Source organism: Bos mutus, chromosome 11, assembly GCF_027580195.1.
Source record: "Bos mutus isolate GX-2022 chromosome 11, NWIPB_WYAK_1.1, whole genome shotgun sequence".
Classification (NCBI taxonomy): Eukaryota; Metazoa; Chordata; class Mammalia; order Artiodactyla; family Bovidae; genus Bos; species Bos mutus.
In genome coordinates this window covers 38,237,446-38,258,612 of record NC_091627.1, presented here as the reverse complement: position 1 = coordinate 38,258,612, position 21,167 = coordinate 38,237,446, and the positions used below count along the sequence as shown (strand labels likewise).

The window sequence follows — 21,167 nt, the reverse complement described above, 5'->3', positions numbered from 1 at the left end:
TCCAAGATAAAGTAAAAATTATATTTAATGGGGAAAAATAAATATTTGAAATGCAAATCAGATCAGATCAGATCAGTCGCTCAGTCGTATCCGACTCTTTGCGACCCCATGAATCGCAGCACGCCAGGCCTCCCTGTCCCTCACCAACTCCCGGAGTTCACTCAGACTCACGTCCATCGAGTCAGTGATGCCATCCAGCCATCTCATCCTCTGTCGTCCCCTTCTCCTCCTGCCCCCAATCCCTCCCAGCATCAGAGTCTTTTCCAATGAGTCAACTCTTCGCACGAGGTGGCCAAAGTATTGGAGTTTCAGCTTTAGCATCATTCCTTCCAAAGAAATCCCAGGGCTGATCTCCTTCAGAAGGGACTGGTTGGATCTCCTTGCAGTCCAAGGGACTCTCAAGAGTGGTGTTGGAGAAGACTGGAGTTTTTACAAATCAATAAAAAAGAAGCAATCCCACTAGAAAAATGAGTAAAGGGCGTGGAAAGACAACTTATTAAAAAAAAGGAAAGAAAATTTTTTTTCTGGTGGTGTGGCTTGTGAGATCTTAGTTCCCCAACCAAGGATTGAATCTGCCACTCAGAAGTGGCAGAACAGTATCCTAACCACCAGACCACCAGGGGATTAAAAAAAAAAAAAGTTTTAAATGTCCAAAACTCAACCTTGCAATAAGCAAGAAGCAAATTAAAACAGGACTTCTGCAAAGTGACAAAAAGATGTTATCACAGGAGGATGTGGAGAAACACACTCTGCATTGTTGGTAGGAGTGTAAACTGCCATATCGTCTTCAAAGGGATGTAAATAAAACTTAAAACACACTTTGACATAACAATTCCACTTTTAAGATTCCATGAGTTCAAGTCTCACATGAACATGAAACATGCACAGGGGTAGTCCATACAAGGTTGTCCAAAACTGCACGAGAACAGAAGCAGTCTAAGAGCTAACTAAATAAATCATAGTGTAACTATAAAATATGCTACTACAGAGCCATTAAAAAGTATCAGATCTATATGTATTGATAAGGAACAAATATCAAGATACACTGTGGAGTAAAAAAAAAAAGGTATAAAACTTCGTGTTTAATGTGATACTCCTGGTTTAAAAGAGAAAAAAGGAAACAGGGAAGACACACACCTATATAACATATTGCCTCAAAAGAAGTGACGGGGGACTTCGGAAATGGAAAGAGGAAGGGATATGCACATTTCACTGTTTTTTAAGACTGAATTTTAAACTTGTACTAGTATCATTTAGGATTCCCAGATGGCTCAATGGTAAAGAATCCGCCTGCCAATATAAGAGATGCAGGAGATGAGGGTTTGATCCCTGGGTCAGGAAGATCCCCTGGAGGAGGAAATGGCAACTCACTCAGTATTCCTGCCCGGAAAACCCCATAAACAGAAGAGCCTGGCAGGCTACAGTCCAAGCAGTCACAGAGTCAGACACAACTTAGCAACTGAGCACGAGTATTACTTCTTACAGAAAGCATACATGAACAAGTAACACAATTTGTAAATGACACAGATAGAGTAGGATAATTAGTTAAGTTTAGAAATCCCACTATATTTTAGTATAATTTACTAGCCTTTTGCTAATATACAAATGTCTTAATTAGCACCAGGACAGTTCCAATTAGGCCAGAGAGGGTCAAAGGAGGAACTAATGATGTAAGCCCTGATGCAGGTCCAAGAATGGGGGAAGGTGGTCTTCTCTCTTCCCCACTTCTCCTTTGATTATAAAAATGCAGCCCTATTGAACAGTTCTCAGGGTTGTGCTCCCTTGCTGGCTTGCTTGTATCTCTCAAAAGCCTCCTATGCTAATAAACTCATTCTTTACCCGCCACTTTGCCTCACACTTAACTCTCTGAGCTTCACTAAGTCCTGACACTAGTTGAACGGTTTCAATTAAAAGATCAATATAGTGAGTTCCCATTTCCTCCTAAGTCAGGGATCTTGGGTTTAAGTCCGAATTTGAGTTTTGGCTGAGTCCCACCTGAGAAGGAATGCAGATTCATAAAGAATCTGTATTTGAGTTCTGCCTTAAGGGTCTCCTTTTCTGGGCAAGTTTTCTGAACAGCCTCCTCGGATGGTGTAGAGGGACTGGGGCTGGAAGAGCTACCCCACGAACACTCCCTGTGGTGGAGGGCTTTCAGCCACGTGCCATTTGGCTGTCGAGCTATATTCAGGTCGCTGAACGCTGTTTAACTCTTGTGAAGCACAGTAAGTGAACGAGCACCATGAATAAAACATAAAACTTGCTAATATTTATTGAGTACAAGTAAGCCCTTTCCATGCATTTACTCATGTAATGCTCACCACGATCCTTTGAAACAGGTATTATTTTACCAGTGGCTCAGAGAAAGCAGGGATTTGATTCCTGTTCCTCGGCCAGCCTCTAGATAATCTAAGGTGAGTTTGGAATCTGCTGGATTCTTTGTCAAACCAGAAAAGAGAGGAAGGGGCAAGACTAAAGGCAGAACTCTCAACTTCAGGTCCAGGCTGCTTCCGTTTGCCCTGCGCTGCCTCGGAACACCGGAGAAAGCTCAAGATCCCCTGTCACCCGGCCAGCGGGTCCCGCACCTTCCACCTGGCTTCCAGGACGCAGCCCGCCCCCAGACGCATCACCCGGGAACCTATTTCCCGGCATCCTCCCCGTGCGACCGCTCACTTCCGGTCCTAAGTAGGCCCGAGTAGAAGCATCACTCGGCCAGCACCCTGCTCTTGGGAAACGCTATCTGCCGGGATTCCCGGCTGTACGCCCCTGTCCCACTGCCGCCCACGCCTTCGGTCAACACAGTCCCCTTACCTGCCCTGCGCCCCCCACCCCGCGGCCCCGGGCTCCCACGCTGATGACCGCCCTCACCTCCTCTCTCTTCGCCTGCCGCGGCCTTTTACAAACGCGGCCAAACTGTTCGCTGTAACGACAGTCGTTATTGGTCAGAGCCGCCCCGCCTCAGTTCGCGTTGTCTGACGGGAGTTGTAGTTTACTCGTCCTAGAGGCAGCGGACAACTGCTGCGGAATCAGGTGGTGGAATCTACTCCTACCAGGCGATTGTACCACTTTTTTTTTTTTTTGCTATGGCAAGAGTGCTCTGGACAACTCTGCTGGTACTGGAAGGCACAGACAATTCTAGGGCTGGTCATGGCTAGATTAGGCCTGAGTGAGTCCTGTTTCTGAGTAGAATTCCATCCGTCATTGATGCAAGTCTTAGATTTTATATATTTTTAGCAACGTCGGCTGCGATTTAGTGTTTTGTCAAGGGAGTGTTGTCCACCAAAGTATTCGCTGTTTCTATCACTTGTGTGTTTGTATCAAGTTATCTCTTCTCCCTTAATTATACTCTGACGTATTACTTGAACGTTTTCCCTTAGAAGGGGTTGGAATTGAGTTAATGGAGTTCCGGCATGACCTAGTTTTGGTCCATGGAATTGCAGAATAAATCTACATACTCTTTGTTGACAATAGCTGCTGAGTACAAATGTGTTAAGGGTGAGGCTTGTATGTACTGGAAAACCCCGAAATGAGATTTCCTGCACCTTTAGCCTTCATCCTGCTACTTATTAATCGTTGCACTGTGGACTGGTCACTGAGAACTGTCAAATGAAATAATATGAATAAATAAAAAGGTGAGAGTTGTGTTTGTTATATTCAGGGACTTACTGAGGACTGTAGTCAATGAGATAGTCTCTCAGCTCTGAGGAAGTGATGTGAAGAGGTTAGCGGGGGAGGTTAGCACATGTATGATTTTGGAGAAGGGGTATGTGCATCAAGCACACGTTGGTAGAGGGGTGCTTCTGGTGACAAAGCACAGGTATATTAGTTAATGATTTTAGTGTTTTGCTAAGTATGGAAAGATGCAGGAAACTAGGTTCATAAAATCTGAAAATATCCATATGAAGTCCTATTCTCCCAATTTTTCCAGAGCACAGAGTGCCTTGTTTCTGATCTCCACCCTGAACTCCCTTCAAGGTGTGTTGAAGGTCAGTGACTGCAGTGGCTAATAACTTAATCCTTACAGAGCCAGATGGTGAGTGGCATTCTTTAGCTGGCAGAACCTTAGTCTTCTTAACTATTAATAAGAGAAGGGGTCCCTTCTGTGATTAAGATTTGATATGTTGTTTCCTAATCTGGAGGTAAGGGGGAGAAGGGCACATTTTTCCTTTTCCATGAAATTTTTCCAATTTTGTCTTTCCATTTCAAGTTTTAAAATGATCATCAGAATATCCTGGATCGGGACTTCCCTGGCTGTCCAGTGGCTAAGAATCTGCCTTCCAATATACAGGGGAGGTGGGTTAAATCTCTAATTAGGAAACTAAGATCCCACATATGGAGGGACTAAGCCCCTGCACTGCAACTACTGAACCCACACGCCCTAGAGCCCATGCACCACAAGAAAGAAGCCCACAAACCACAACTAGACAAAGTCCACACTATACAATGAACAGCCTGTGCAGCCAAAAAAAAATTTTTTAAGTACATCCTGGATCATCTAAATGATCACCTATTAATAAATACAGTGGGGTTTCAACGTCTGGTTGTGTTTATGATTATATTAGTGCCAAGTGGTTACACAAAACAGTTGTTCTCAGCTGGGAGCACTGCTTACACATCTAGTAGATGCCATAGGTGTTGAAGATCCTCCAATGCACAGGACATCCCTTACAACAAAGAATTATCTGGACCAAAATGTTAATAGTGTCACAATGAAGAGACTCTGTTGTAAAGAGAGAGTGTTTAAAATTTTTTTCCAATGGAATTGCCCAAATGCATCCTAAGAGATCTGTGGGTTTTCCAGCTGATACACATTATGTTTCAAACAACCTCATTCTAAAAGAGGTTTCTTTCTTCCAAGCCAGGCATACTGGGTTCTTCAATTCCTTCTTCAAATAAGGGCTTTATACAAATAAGGGCCTTATTTCAGTATGCTAATATTTTTTTACCCACTTAATTCTCTCATTGTTTTTATAGTATTTTTCTAATTGTCATAGGTTTGGGATTTTTATTTTTCTTTCTTCTTTGGCTCTCCTGGGTCTTCATTGCAGCGTGTAGGCTTCTCTTGGGGAGCAGAGGCTCTAGAGTGGATGGACTCAGCAGTTGCAGAGTGTGGGTTTAGTTGCCCCTAGGCATGTGGGATCTTAGTTCCCTGATCAGGGATCAAACCTGTGTCTCCTGCATTAGAAGGTGGATTCTTAACCACTGGACAACCAGGTAAGTCCTGGAAATACTTAATTAATAAGGTAATAGTAGATAACCTTGTCTTCCTGACCTTAAGAATGTTTCTAGTTTCTCCATTTGCATGAGCCTAGCTTTCACTCTAATTATACTTAGTTAAGAAAGATGTCTAGTTCAAAAATATTGTTTCCAAAACTTCCTCTATTACTTTCAAAGATAAATGTTATCTTTTTCCTGCAACTTGCTTCTGTCACTTAACATAAGATACTATGATCATATTTCTTTAAAAATATATATATATATTTTTGGCTGTACTGGGTCTCGTTGCTCCGAGGGCATTTCTCTAGTTGTGGTGAGTGGGGGCTTCTAATTGTAGTGCACAGGCTTCTCATTGCGGTGGCTTCTCTTGTAGTGGAGCACAGGCTCTAGGTGCATGGGCTTCAGTAGTTATTTATTATTCAATTTGCAATCACTATGTCTAAAAGTCCTTGGAGGTCAAACGGACAAAGGACATAAACAGAAAAGTCACAGAAAAGAAACACAAACAACCAATTACCATGGGAAAAAAATCACTAACTTTACTTGCAATCAGGGAAATAGAAGAGATCATTTTACATGTCTCAGATTGGCAAAAATGAAAGCTTAATAACAATCAGCATTGGTAAAAGCCGGGCAAATGGGTGCTTTCAGACATTTTTGGTTGGAGTGTAAAATGATACAACTTTTAAGAGGGCAATTTGACAATATGTATCATACAATTTTTACACTTTAAATTCTTTAATCCATCTCTCAATTCTAAGTATCCTAGAGAAATAGTACACACATGCACACAAACACATTCTTGAACTGCTGTTCCAGTTTTTTTATATAAAACAGAGGTATTTTTTTGTTGTGTATTTCCAAATGGGTGAACAGTAGAGGTTTTGTTTTTGGTGATCATTTACTTACCTTTGTGATTTATTCATAATTTATTGTCTTGAGATGTTAAAAAAATTATTGCTTTCTTAAATCTATCTGCTCCTTCCTCTCTGCTTCCTTTTCTCTACAGCCCACTAAATCAGGAAGGCAGTCTGCACTGAACATCTCCACCTCCCACTCCCTAACCTACTGCATCCACATTTTGTTCCTACTGTTTCACTGAAAGTGTTAGTTTTTAAAGTCACCAGTTACTTCTTTATTGCTAAATCCAGTGAACATTTTTCCCCTCTGCCACGCTTGACCCTTGACTACTGTTTCCTTGAGTGGTTTCCTTCCTGATCTCTGCAACATTATTGGCCTTCAGTATTTCTCCCCTGTCAGGCAGCTCTTCCTCATTCTCCTTTGCAAGCTTAGCTGTCTCTGCCCCCTTCCATACAGATAGACCTAAGAGTTCTGTCCTCAGGCCTCTTCTCACTCTACTGTCTCTCTGGGTGACTGCCACTCCTTGGGTTGAACTACCACCTAAATGCTGATGACTCCCATCTCTACTCCAGTCTGGATCTCCCTTCCAAATTCTACAACATTGTCTACTGGATATTTCTACCTGAATGTCTTACGTGCCTACACCCCACATTTTGGAAGGTAGATCTCATAGAATTGGCCCTGGTGTGGTCCTTTAGTTTTAGCTCTTATTACCTCACGCCCAGTATTTTATCAGCACACAGCAGAGAGCCATTTGTTTAAAATGAAATTGAGATAATTAAATTAATTACATGATTTACTACCTACAGGGTATCTATACAGCACTGAAGAAAACAGTCACCAACTTTTAATGGGGAACACAGGTTTTAAAGATATAATCGCATAAATACATAATTTAAAATTATGACAGATGTTCTAAAGGGAAACTATAAGATGACGTGAGAGGCTCCTGATTTAGATTGTGGGTAGAGAAAGGAAGAAGTTTTAGAGGAAGAGACATTTAAGTGGAGAGCTGAAGACAAACAGCAGACAGACAAAAGGCATTCACACGGCAGGGTTCTGCAATGGGAGTTCTGATCCCCAATCCACTCTGCTATGCCTTGCTTTGTAAAGCATTTCACCTGTGCCAGCTGGCTCACTATTAGGCTCTGCCAACAGAGGGACCTAGAGGAACATGCAAGGCAATGACAGGAAGGAATGTTCCTTATGGGTTCTGGTTCAATCTTTGTATTCAGTGTGCAATCCAATGGATCGGTGTACAGAAGACCCAGGGGTGCTCCCCTCAGTGGTTCTCTGGACCTGCCCCTGCTGCACCCTTAGGCTACACTTTTCCTCACTTGCAGCTGCTTCTATGGCAGCTTTGGGTGCACCAGCCTGTAATACCCTCAAAGGCTGACAGATAAAACACAGGACACCCAGTTAAACGTGGATTCCAGTTAAACATCATATAACTTTTAGTTTGTTTCATGTAATATTTGGGACTGTGCTTTCACTTGCTAAATCTGGCAACCCTAGCTCCCTCACCTGGTGGACCATTTCTGAAGATCAACTCTGGCCAATGGTAGGCAGCTTCTAAGGAACAGGTCTGGCCCACACCTTCTGGCATGTTTCTTACCAGGCTGCAGGTTCCTGCGATAATCAATAATCAAGCCCACTTTGAAGAGGTTAGAAACTTCAAGTGCTCTCCTAAACCCTTAGCACTGTCCACTCTGCTCAGAAGTAGTATCTTTTTTTTTTTTTCACTTGCAATTTTTGCACTCCTTCTAGGGGTTAACCATTTTTCACTGTTTACACTAAAATTTCCCTTTTCAAATTTTAGTGGTGGTCTCTGTATCCTGATGGGATTCTGATATATAAAGTGGCTTGTAGTGAAGTTGGGTAAACACAGACTACTTTAGAAGACAACTGAAGGCTGTATTAAAGATTTTGGTCGTTGTTTTTCAGTTTCTCAGTTGTGTCAGACTCTTTGTGACCCCATGGACTGCTGCATGCCAGGCTTCCCTGTTTGTAACCATCTCCCACGTTTGTTCAAACTCATGTCCACTTAGTCAATGATGCCATCCAACAATCTCATCCTGTTGCCCCCTTTTCCTCCTGCCCTCAATCTTTCCCAGCACCATGGTCTTTTCCAAAGATTTTAGATTACATCCTAAATATAATCTGAAGCAAAGACTTTCAAGAAGGGAAGAGTCATGATCAGATCTACATCTATGAAAGATTCCTTTGGGCTTCTGATTCTGGCAGAAAGGTTAGTAGTCTGGTACCTGGATCTTTACCCTTCTCCTGGAAACCACAGGGAGCAATAAGGAAAACCTATGACCACCAACTCCCACAAACAGTATCTTAAGTGAAGCCAGAGATACAGAGAAAACTTGACACATTGAGAAGAAGTGTGGTACTGGATGGGAGGCCAACTGAGTTTTGTGGGGCAAGGACAGGGAGTGAGGAGGGGGCCAGTAGTGGCAGACCTCAGAAATCACTTGCAAATATTCAGTCTGAGAGCCAAACCGTGAGTGGAGCCAGCTGTCAGAAGGACTGAACTAGTATGTGAGTACTGGAAGAGGCAGGGAGGGAAGATGTGTTAAGTGCCTAAAAGATCCAGAGGAGATGTCTTTCAGAAAGCAAGTTAGGGGATCTCCTTGAAGACAAGAGTTTTGTCACTTAATGGAGCACATGAAGCAATCAAGGGTGCTCAGCTGGCACAGAACTTCTGAACAGGGCCTCATCCCAGAGAGGAACCACGTCTACACTTTTAAGCAGACAATTCATTGTAGCCACAGAGAAGGGAGGTAAGAAACCCTGACAGGTTCTTTCCCCTTCATCCTCCTGCTGGTACTTGGTCTAGAAAAAACCAACCATTTCAAATATGAATAAACAGAAAGATGTAAGCACAGCATTTGTACCAAGACACTGTAATTAAAAATAAGAAAGACAGCAAAACTTACCCAGAGTTTCCCCGGAGAAAACTCACAAGAAAATGTTCCCATAAAGCAGTTGAAAATAATACACTGACATTCCAATGTAAATTTTAAAAATCTAATGAAGCAAATGCAGCTAAGAAATGTAAGAATTCAGGGAAGAGCTGTCCCTAAAGTGAAACAGAAATTGGTAGAATTTAGGAAACAGAAAAAAAAATTTTTTCCCCCCAGAAATGAAGGTTACATTAAAAGGAACACAACTGAGTCGGGATACCACAGGAAGCACATTAAGGAACAGAGATTAGAGATGAGAAACGCAGGGACTTCCCTGGCGGTCCAATGGTTAAGACTCCACGCTTCCAAAGCAGGGGACGCGGCTTCGATCTTTGGTCAGAGAACTAAGATACCGTATGTCACGGTGCCAAAAAAAAAAAAAAGGCAAACGAAAAGATAATTAAGAACAAATGACAGAAATTGATGACAGGCAGAGGAAATCCAACATACAACTGGAGTTGCCAGAAAAAACCAAAGCAGTGGAATAGTACAAATATTTATGAATATAATTCAGGAAAACAAGAAATATTAGCTTGGTGCATGTACTTGGCTCAGGGAATGTTTCTTTTCTTACACAATGTTTTCCCTGGCTTGTCTCTTCCCATTTGCCTGATTTTCCAGTATTTAGTCTTTTCACTTTCTCCATAGTTCTGTGAAGCTTCTCATAATACACAGCTCGACCTCTAGAGAGCCTTAAGTCTGGCCTGCTGACCATCAATCTGGATTGGCTGCCAGGTCTCTTCACAACTGTAATCCTAGGACTTCCTATTATCTCACTCCTGTTTGATCCTGTTTCTAGATACTACATTGTATTTTTTTCCATGACTTGTTCTGATGGAGTTTATCCAGTTTTTCCCTGAGAATCAGTCTTCTATGAACTTACATATCTAGTCTTTATTCTATTGTGACCCATGACCATAATTCATTCACACTTCTAAAGATAGTGCCCCACTGATTCCTAGGTTCAATGTTGTCATTGGGTATTTTTCTTAATCCTTTTTCTATCTGGTAAATTTTAGGATGGGCCCCTTACAGGCCTGGCATCCTAAAATTTTATAGTGGTATGGCTTCACATGAATCTTTCCTATTTATTGTACAAACTCAACATTAGCCTTTCTTCAACCTTTAAACTCAAAAAATCATCAGGGAAATTTCCCTTTATTTAATAAATTCCACCCACTCGCCTATTTTCTGTTTTCTTCTTGGAACACTTATTGATTTTATATTATAAACCTCCTGAATTGATCCATATTTATTTTTTCTACTTTTGATTTCTGTTCTAGGACATCTCCTTGTCTTTTAATACTCCCACTGAATTTATTTATTCTCATTTCTTGTTGTGACATTTTATTAGGATTGTTCTAATTTCTTGAATACAGTGTAAGTTTTCAGATTCTTGAGAGCTGCTTTTTATTTAGCTCTACCTTTTGCAGTCAAAGTTTTTCTCAATTTCTGGTGACCTCTGGCTGACTTCATTGAAAAGTGAAGCACTAAAAACCTGTTTGGAAGGTTTGTGTACATGGGTAGGGCTTACTGGTCAACACACTCCACTCTAAGAGGACTGGTGGCCAGTTACTTTTTGGTTTTGTTGTTCAGTTGCTCAGTTGTGTCCGACTCTTTGCGACCCCATGGACTACAGCGTGCCAGGGTTCCCTGTCCTTCACCACCTCCTGGAGCCTGCTCAAACTCATGTCCACTGAGTCAGTGAGGACCTTCAAATATCAGCATGTGTCTTTTCACTCCAAAGCAGCTTAGTATTTCCACAGTAGGAGCCTCTAAATCTTGCATGTTTAAGTATGGTTATTGGTCTTCTAGAGCTGAAAACAGATAAGCTAGGGATCTCATTTATCTAGTATGTAAATCTGCTTAACTCCTACTTTCTGTGCAGTAACTCATTTAAGCATATTAACCCTGAGTCAAAAATCTACTTTTTCCTTTTTTAGGTGAATTACTATTAGAATAACTTCGGCCTCCAACTTCAGAGGCCATAGGGTAAAGTACTACTCAACTGAGACTCATTCATATACATTTTACTCAAGGTTCTTAAAATTTGTTGTTTTAGAGGTATGTTCTTCAAGTTCTAAACAGTCAAAATGTAGTCACTGGAAAAAATGCAATAATCCTGTACACAAAGAAGATTTTGTGTTTAGAAATCATCACTCTTTCATTGAAAGGGTTTGCTCTTTATTTCCTACAAACACAGTTTATTTTTCCAATTCAACTGTAACCTCAAGAGCACCCTGTATCTCTTGGTAAACTCAATTCTAATTCTCTATGCAAACTAGTCCTTATCAACCGCCTTTTCCAAAGTAATAGAACTCTTAACACACATACAAAAGGAAGCTAAGCAAGCACAGAAACAAAACAAGAATAAAACTAGAATGTGAATCTCATTTTCAACAGGGAGAGAATATCAACAAGGAAAATGAGATCCTGATTTCATATAATAAGTTTTCTACAGCAATTCTTTGCAGTATCCCAATGCAAAGCATGGTTTCTGAAATAAGATTAAAAAGAAATATAACAAATACCTGAGTGAATATAACAATATGGCTAGACCAAAAAGAAAAAAAAAATCTCACACACAATAATCACTGCAAGAAGATCCCAAAGGTTATAGAAAACATAAATGAACTTTAATATCCAAACAGTCAGGGCAAAGAATACTGGATTAATGAACCCCTTAAGTGTGAACCACTTCAGGTTCTTTACAGTACCAGATGTATTTTAAAGTAAAATCTGAATGCATATTGCAGAGAAAGAATTCATTTTAAAAACTGTAATTTCCTTACTGGATACTAATACCAGTATGATTTTTAGACTTTTAATTTTTAAAATGATTTAACACTGAGAATAAGATTTAAAGCAAAGTCAGCAATGTTCCTGAATTGCAAATGTGTTCAGTAGTAACCCTTTGAGTAATACTACTTTCTTCTCAAAAAGTAGTCTGTACATTTTAGAATTGTGCAATAAAAAAATATTGGCTAATAAAAAGTGTTATTATTTGAGATAGTCAAAATGAAAGGAAAACTACACTTTTGCTTAGATTATTTATGCCCAAATAATTTACCCTGCAGTCCACAGATGTACAGGACATAAAATTTTTTTGAATAAGAGAAAAACAACGAGGGTCCTAAAACAGGAACATAAACCAGAAGAATCTAAAAACAGCATCCTATTATTTCATTTTTTGAGTATTTCATTTAAGCTGCTTTTGGTTGCATGCCCTGATCTGTAGAAGTTAACAAGGAAATAAAATTTCCAAGTGTTTACAACTGCATAGAATTGAGCTCCAGAGAATTATACATTTATGAGCTGTCTTTCCTGGGCTCTGGTTTACTAGAGTATTGGCTTAGAGACCAGTTCAGGCTCCTATGCTGCTACCTGGAGAATACAGGCTAGGAATCTCTTAAGATTCCATGGGCCTTTTCTGTTCCTAAACAAAATACCGGGAGCTCTCTGGTCTTAAAAAGAACAACCAAGCATCCAAATAGGTATAGTGGGGATCCTTTTCCTTTGTGAGTCAAACAGGAGAGTTTGTGACTTTTATTGAAAACAAAATAAAACAAAATCTCCCACTATTGTTCTAAGAGACTCTGAAATGTACTAGAAATTTCAAAACTAGAACAATGCCATCACAGATTAAACTTCTTAATGCTTGGAGCCAACCCAAAATAAAACTGGGAACTCCAGGAAAACAGGTACCAAAAGAATCAAAGTAATGATTGCACTGAGGCTTCTCCTCTTCGAAGGCTGTTTAAGGAGGTAGGATTTCAAGGGTTTTTGTTATTTTTTTGTTGTTGTTTATCTTTTGGCCTCTGAACATTTAAAAAATGCTTCGCCCGGCTGGTCATTCAGGCTAATTTTGGAGTTCACAAGGAACCACCATGCCTGACCTAAGGATATTCTACAGTTTCACAGCTATCATTTGTACATTAAAATCAAGTTGATTTACTCTTTTTGAGTAAATGTAACTAGAATATGGCAAATTAATATATTTTTTTACATACAACTTTGTGTCTCAAAATTCTTGAAAAACAAGAGCTGATGACTTTGTATTCAAAGACTACCAAAGTGTGTATTTCATATTCACATGCAAACAAAACTTTATAAATCTCCTGTCGACTCTGCATGATGCCTTTAAGGATGAAATGACATACAAAGTTTGGTAACTGTGCAAAATATTAAATTGCTAAAACATTTTACATAATGAAATAATACATGTAATTATAGAAGTTGACATATGAAATTAACATGGGTTCATAAGAACTTATCACATTTCAGAGATTTTCTTTAGTAAGTTTTTGTTTTTATAATTCCTGGTACACAGCAAAGTTTATCACAGAAGATAAAAACCCTTTTAAACAGATTCAACAGGGAATTCTTGAGGCACCTTCTCATATAAAACACAAGATGAATACAATTATCAATCCATCTGAGAAAAGTTTTCAATCTAAATGAACATCATTTTTTTTTCCATTTAAGTGTATTTTACAGAACTTTAATAAGGCAAGACAAATTTACGAAAAAATGTAGATACAAAAATGATGTAAACTAATAATTTATATTTAAAAACGGCAGAGGGAAACCGTGGCGATGGGACAGCTCAAACAATGTCTATTTCAAAAAAACCTAAAACAGAATTGTGCATTAGCTGAAGATTACAAAGAACTTCTAGACTCTGCACAGTTTTGGTTTTTCTTTTTTTTTACATCTTTATATTACATGTTTTAAATCATATCAGGAATGCAAACTAGAACTGCACACTACTTCAGTGGAAAAAAGTTCAACATTGTGCAATTTTCTGCCTCAATTTTAAAAAAAGTGGCAGCAATCCCTGCATTTGTATTTGAAACAAGGATCTGAGAATCTTTATCAAAAAAGGTAATGAAGGCAAAAATTGGCAGACATCCAGCATCTTGTTTCTTTTTAAAACAATGTGGATGATAAGTAATTTCATGATTGAAAAATGAATCTTTTAAATAAATACACTGTATCTGACATTTGCACTGACTGATTTGATAAATCTGTAAGTAAACAACGGCTTTACTACTCCCTGTAGCCTTAAGCCCCTGACTTTAGATTCTGGAGTCCTTTTTCACTGGGTTTCATACCCTGCCACTCGATACCCTGCAGGCTGATTAGGCATCATGCTGCCATTCTGTCCTGGAGGTGGCTGCACTCCATAATTTGGTCCCATCCATGGTGGAGAAGACTGTGTCTGACTGGTGGAGAATGTGAAAGAAGCAGAGGGGAAGGGAAATCCACTGATTAAAATAAAATGTAATGCCAAGAAGAAATTACACATATGTGGGAAATATCCTTTTTCTTAAGCCCAAATATAAGAATAATTGTTATGTCAGAGAAAGCAAAGGCAAAAGGTTTTTTCTTTTAAAAATAAGTATCCATGTAGCTTTAATGTGTATGGTTTAATTCTGTTAGTTTAACTACAGCTAAGAAAATACCCTTTATCTATAAACATTTATTCCCTTTGAACTCAGAAAAACTCATCTCTAATCTCAGAACTGTTCTCCTGGGGTTTGACATACATTGAACAAGCCACTGTCTGAAAGAATCTTGATCATCTGGTATAATACGGACTTGCATTTATATTACTCAAAGAAGAAATTAAAGTATCTATTAGTATATGTAAGCTTATATTTCAACATAAGATTAATTTTAAATAAAAACTGTAAAGTGTTTTTCAGAAATTTAAGTAAAATTACATAATTCAGGATGTATAAAGAAGCTTTTGTATAACAATGTATGAATAAACCCTTTTGCACAGGAAAAAAGCCTAATGAATAAAGCAACTAGGATCGAAATAACTGTATCCAAGAAAGGCCAGTGACCATTAGTCACATAAAAACCTTAACAACTATTAAGTTCCTATTTTCTTACTTAAATATTTGTTGAGTCATTCAAGCATTACCAAAGTGCTTATAATGCTGGTTATAAATCAAAGCAACACATTTGCAGGCAATTTTTAAAAGATATACACTTAAAACTATAAAGTAAAAAACTCTCTAAGTCCTTCAAAGGCTATGCTTTAGATAGAAGGCCACATTACCTGCTAATTACTTAAAATCTCTTCCTAAGTTCTTGACATTTTCAAAGGTTAATAATAAAGGAAAAGAACAAGTGTGCTTACTTAAATCCTTGCTGGTTCCACGGCTGGCCATACATTCCATATGCAGGTACTTGCCAACCATTAGGCATATACTGGCCAATTTGTTGTGCATTCCCATACCACTGGCCCCACTGGCCGTAAGCTTGTGGATATCCAATTTGATTCTGCTATTAAACAAAGTTATAACAGATAATTTAGTATTATTTGAAATTATAGGTGCATATATAGTCCTTATATACCACAAATACATAACCATAACAGATAGGGTCATCATTACAATGAAAACTAAAGGATAAGCAAGAGTAAGTTGTCACTGCTAAAAAATAGCAAGGTCATACTGCTTCAACTCTACAGTGATGCTCTAAATGCCATATTCTTTGAGCCAGCAGGTAATGCCCTAGAAATAAATATTCAACTCAAGAGAACATTTAAGTGTTTTGTAAATTATCCATATGACTGTTTCCTTTAGATAAGGAAGATATGAAGACTATTCTTATATTCAGTTTACTTAAGAAAGTTATATAGTTTAGGATTTTCTCAATCCTATCTTGATGTTTCATTTACTATTTCCTCATAGACATGTTTGTGGGATCAAGTTTGAACTACTAGAGCTGCCTGGAAAAACAAAGGTGGCAAAATCTGGAAGAAAATGCCAAGGTCCTAAATATATTTATAGCTTTTGTTTCAACTGAACTCAAACATGCTTGTGAGTTCTCCAAATAGTATGTAAGTCTACTAAGAATTAGAAAAAAATTTAATACCCTGTCAGGTTTGTTAGAACATTTTAAAATCCAATGTGGTGTGAGCATGAGTCAGTTGAGGCAGTCACATTCATCATGTCACCACTGCATCCATGAACCATCACTCTGGAACTATAATATTATACATGTAGGAAGAGCCCCTATATGCCATCATTGTAGCTAGAAACATTAACAAGAATCTTTAACAATTTCATTTAAATATACCTATTAGCCCAGCCATTACTTTGCAAAGTCAAGAACCCTCTCACCTGTTGCACAGGATTTATCATATCGAGAGTTTCTTTGCCCCAGTAGCATTTCACAACATGGCCTTCAATGGTAGTTCCATTAACAGAAACAATTGCATGTGCTGCACTTTCATGGGAATTGAACCTATTGAAAATAATATTAAGAATTACAATGATATTACAATTACAATGATATTACAATTACAATAATATTAAGAATTACAATATAAATTGTTTAAGGTACTTATAAATAAAACGTATTTGAAAAAATCAAACTGGGCCTGAGGTAAAACAGGAAGTTAATATAAGAGAATAAAATGGCCTATGTTTTCAGTTTTTGGAGAAAATTCTCTTAATAGAAAATGATTTGCCTTTGTATTGGAAGGAAGGAGTTATTGTGGCAAATTTAATAAAAGCTAGATTAATTTCTATTTCTTTATAACCAAAGAAAATTTTAAAGAAAACCACTAACTTAAAAGTTCAAAAATGATCTGGAGGTAAAAGTTTTTTTAAAAACCACACCTACCGAACAAAAGAATATCCTTTATCTGGAAAGACTCGAATTTCCATTATTTGTCCAAATGGTGAAAAAGTCTGACGCATTAGTTGTTCTGTTACACAAAAACCAAAACCGAATCGCATTAAAATCCTACCAATATCAAGTACTTTAAAATTAATCTTAAGATGCCACATAGGTAAGGTCCCCGCACCTGTCAGCCCCGAAGTGACGCCTCCACAGTACACAGTACAGTTGCTTGGACTGGACTGATTTACGACCTCATCATATGATAGCTGTTTGGTGTTTGCTGGGGAGAAAAGTTTAATATTTTTAGTTCACAAAATGTTCAGAAAGAGGAAAGCAATATTAACTATACTACTGTAATGGTAATATTTATCTTGATCAAAATGCTTGTTTAATACATATTACAATTTGATTGAGGATTAAACCTCCCCCAAGAATGTCTAAATATTATTCAGTATTCTCTAATTAATAGGAGACTTGACATTAGAGATATTACTTATTATTTATAATTACAAAAATGAAAACTAAGTACATTTTTGAACAGTAGTCTTGATTTGCTTCTCATCTATTTCTGCAATAAGTCTCCGGGAACAGCTCTAACATTTAAAATCTAGTGTTTTTTCCTCCAAAATTCCACATTTCCTTTTCTTCTCCAATACACCTACACTCATATGTACTCTTTGGAGCTGGAGGCTTTCGGGTTGCCCAGTTAGTTCTGATTTGTCTTCCACCAAGCCACTGGCCACCCATCTGTTGAATGGCGTTTTCGGCATCCTGTTCCACACAACATTAGAAATGACAAAGAAGCCACTATTAGTTGACGTTAAACAACTGTTTGCAAAAGAGAAAACTCATGGTTGCGTTCCACAAATGTTTTCTTAATGGAATACTTTATGATATTCACAATATATGACAGCTTTCCTAAAATACAATGGTGCTTTTATTTATTTTACAATGGTGCTTTTAAACTGTCTTTCTTTTACCTCATAAGGGCTTTTGGGAATTTTTAATCACCTGAAAGACGTGAACTGGCAAGTTCATGTAACAACCCAGACTATTATGGATGAAAATCTCACTTTATACAATCCAACAAGTTTTCAACAACAGCGTTTGGTTACTCATTCATCTTACAAGTAAATACTGAGCAGTCATCATGTTCTAGACAGCAGTTAACGTTAAGTGCTGGGAATACAGTCAAAGAGGCAGACACGGTCTCTGCTGCCATGGAGCTTCCATTTTTTGGAGGAGACAAATTAAGTAATTATTAGTTGTGGTAAGTGCCATGACAGAAACAAAAGGCTGAGAGCAAGAATATGCCATACTGAGATTCCTTAAAAAACTGGAAATAGAACTGCCTTATGACCCAGCAATCCCACTGCTGAGCATACACACCGAGGAAACCAGAATTGAAAGAGACACGTGTACCCCAAGGTTCATCGCAGCACTGTTTATAATAGCCAGGACATGGAAGCAACCTAGATGTCCATCAGCAGATGAATGGATAAGAAAGCTGTGGTACATATAGACAATGGAGTATTACTCAGCCATTAAAAAGAATACATTTGAATCAGTTCTAATGAGGTCGATGAAACTGGAGCCTATTATACAAAGTGAAGTAAGCCAGAAAGAAAAATACCAATACAGTATACTAACACATATGTATGGAATTTAGAAAGATGGTAACGATAACCCTGTATGCAAGACAGCAAGAAGACACAGATGTATAGAACAGTCTTATGGACTTTGTGGGAGAGGGAGAAGGTGGGATGATTTGGGAGAACAGCATTGAAACATGTATAATATCATATATGAAACGAATCGCCAGTCCAGGTTCGATGCAGGATATAAGATGCTTGGGGCTGGTGCACTGGGATGACTCAGAGGGATGGTATGGGGAGGGAGGTAGGAAGGGGCCTCAGGATGGGGAACACGTGTACACCCGTGGCAGATTCATGTTGATGTATGGCAAAACCAATACAATATTGTAAAGTAATTAACCTCCAATTAAATAAATTTATATTAAAAAAAAAAAATCTACCTTAGGGCAGCACGATTAGGGAAGGTCTCTTAGAAATGACTTTTAAGCTGAGGAAAAGGAGCTAGAAAAGTCAAAAAACCAGAGTGTTCCTGGTAGAGGGAAAACCACTGCAAAGTGTGTTAAGGCAGGCATGAGTTTGGTACACATCTAAAAGAAGCATGTGAAACACAACTAGTTTCACTGGAATCTAGTGTGCCAAAAGGAAAAGTGTGAGAAGAAAAAACTGATTATTTTAAGTAAGAGATTATCATGATCCAATTTATGTCTTAAGAAGACCATCCTTATGTTTTAAGGAGAACAGTTTGGGGAGATAGACAGTAAAAAGACACTTTATAAGACTAATATAATATTCAGATTAAAAAAGAATGTTGGTGACCAGGACTAATACAGTAGCAGTGATGTAATCTAAAGGAAGAGTCAACAGAATGGGGGTGGGGGGGCCGTGTGCACAGTAACTAAAAGGGCAGGAATCAAAGCCGATTCCCAGGTTCCTGCTTGGGCAGCAGGGAGGACAGTGCTAGCATTGACGGAAATGAGAAGTCTGGGAGGCAGTGGAGGAACAAGTTTGAGGAAGAAACGATTATTTAAGACACATTAAGTTTCAGATATATGTAAGACATCTAAATGAAGATAATTTGTTAGTTAAGTGTGAAGTAAATAGAGCTGCAGATATAAGGTTCAGAGCCATGAAGAAAGGCTGGAGAGAAAAGAGTGTCCTAGAAAAACAGCAAAATGTGAAAACTGGATAAAGGAGAAATTGCGAGCTAAGGTGACTAAGAAGGAATAGCTAGTGATGAAGGAAGAAACCCACAACCATGTACTGTCCAGAGCCAAGCAAGCAGAAATCCATAGGTGAACCTGAAAAGAGTAGGCCTGGTATAGAGTAAAGAATAAAGCCAACTTAAGAGTAGACTGAAAAGGACGTGGGCTTCAGCTTTGGTTTGCCTACGTCAAATGTGGGCTTCACCTAGCACAAAACAACAGGTAAATTTAAGGCTAAAAGCTGTTCTTAAGACACATAAAAAGGAAATGATTCTTCTTAAAAAAACAAATATTGCTTTCCACACTAACCAGTCTGAACTCTGTAAGATGTTTAATAACTATCTGCTGTTGGATGAACTGTGTCACTTAAATTTATATGAAGTCCATCCAGCCTCATAACTGTGAAAGTGACCTCAATGCATTTGAAATAGGGTCTTCGCAGGTATATTATTAAGATGTGGTCATACAAGTTAGGGTGGGCCCTTTTAAAGAAGGGCTGTTGTAAGAACATGAGAAGTTAATGAGGACACACACAGAGGAAAGAGGGTCATGTGAAGACAAAGGTAAAGACTGGAGTGATGCAGCTACAAGTCAAGGATGCCAAGGATTGCCAGTTACCACCAGAAACTAAAGAGGGAAGGAAGGATACTTCCAGCATCTTCAGATGGAGCATGGCCATGATGACAACCTGATTCTGGACTTCTATCCTCTAGAACTTAGAGACTCTTTCTATTACTCTAAGTCATTCAGCTACTTTGATACAGCAGCCCTAGAAAACAAATATAATTACATGCTCATATACAACTACAGGAAAGACTTCCTCCACTGTAACAGGAGGAAGAGGGAGAAGGTGAGAGCATTTAATGTAGGTTTGGTGGTAAAGCTGAGGGAATTTCTGTATGATAGCTTTTACTTTCTCATTTGAAGCTCAGGGTGATGATGGAGAAAAAGAGGAATATTTGAGGAGAAATGAGGGAGCATGAAACAGTTTTTCAAAGAACAGGAAATCAATTTTACTAGAGAAACACAGGTTTACAAAGACAGTACCATGTGTTTATCTATGTGTAACTGCTAAATTAGAAGTGAAACCAGCTGACTCAATTTCTCTATAGCAACACTCTGTTACTTCAGAGTAGGCAGGGAGGTATGTTCAACCAATACTGGAGTCTGCCTAGGACACACAACACAGGAGAGGCAAGGGAGCCAGGGGCAACTGCAATCAGTGCTGTGGCACTTCTCAACACCAGGAATGCCTGCCAGTTACATAGCACAAATTTATAGAAACTAAAACATAAACTTGGGAAGATCAAATTGTATCACTTATTCAAAGTTATATACCTTTTGTGTGATGACTGTCAGGATTATAATCCATGTCTGGTAACTACAGAGGTCACACACAGACATCCTCTGCTATATCTGACTTCCATACTAACTATGCATTAAATAGTGACATATAGCAGGGTAATATATTCCATAATCCCAAATGCAAAAAAGTGAGTTTTTACTCCACCCAAAGACCTCAACCTATATCACCAAGTATCACAAAACATTGACAACCTATTTATCAATCCTTTAAGGTAAATGTGGCTATCAATTCAGTGCATGAGGTATTCTTCTACCTTCCCTAAATATTATGCTGGGATTAACAGTAAAGCTTTACAAACTAGTTACTGTCTCAT

General features: G+C 38.6%; 1 protein-coding gene across 12 annotated transcripts in view; it reads right to left on the bottom strand.

Moving 5' to 3' along the window:
* The window catches only part of TIA1 (TIA1 cytotoxic granule associated RNA binding protein), a 55,049-nt gene that overhangs the window by 10,340 nt on the left and 23,542 nt on the right, over window positions 1-21,167 (bottom strand). For 2 of the 12 annotated variants that reach the window (XM_070379322.1, XM_070379323.1), the window contains 6 exons: window positions 17,354-17,462; window positions 16,876-16,971; window positions 16,692-16,776; window positions 16,187-16,310; window positions 15,199-15,341; window positions 11,662-14,272 (listed from right to left, as the gene is read on the bottom strand). In XM_070379322.1, coding sequence (XP_070235423.1) covers window positions 14,146-14,272; window positions 15,199-15,341; window positions 16,187-16,310; window positions 16,692-16,776; window positions 16,876-16,971; window positions 17,354-17,462 — 684 coding nt within the window. In that variant the 3' untranslated portion in view covers window positions 11,662-14,145. Of the gene's footprint in view, window positions 1-5,733; window positions 9,164-11,661; window positions 14,273-15,198; window positions 15,345-16,186; window positions 16,311-16,691; window positions 16,777-16,875; window positions 16,972-17,220; window positions 17,463-21,167 lie in introns of those variants that run through there. The other 10 variants (XM_070379321.1, XM_005893601.3, XM_070379318.1 and 7 more) reach the window with 8 other exon arrangements.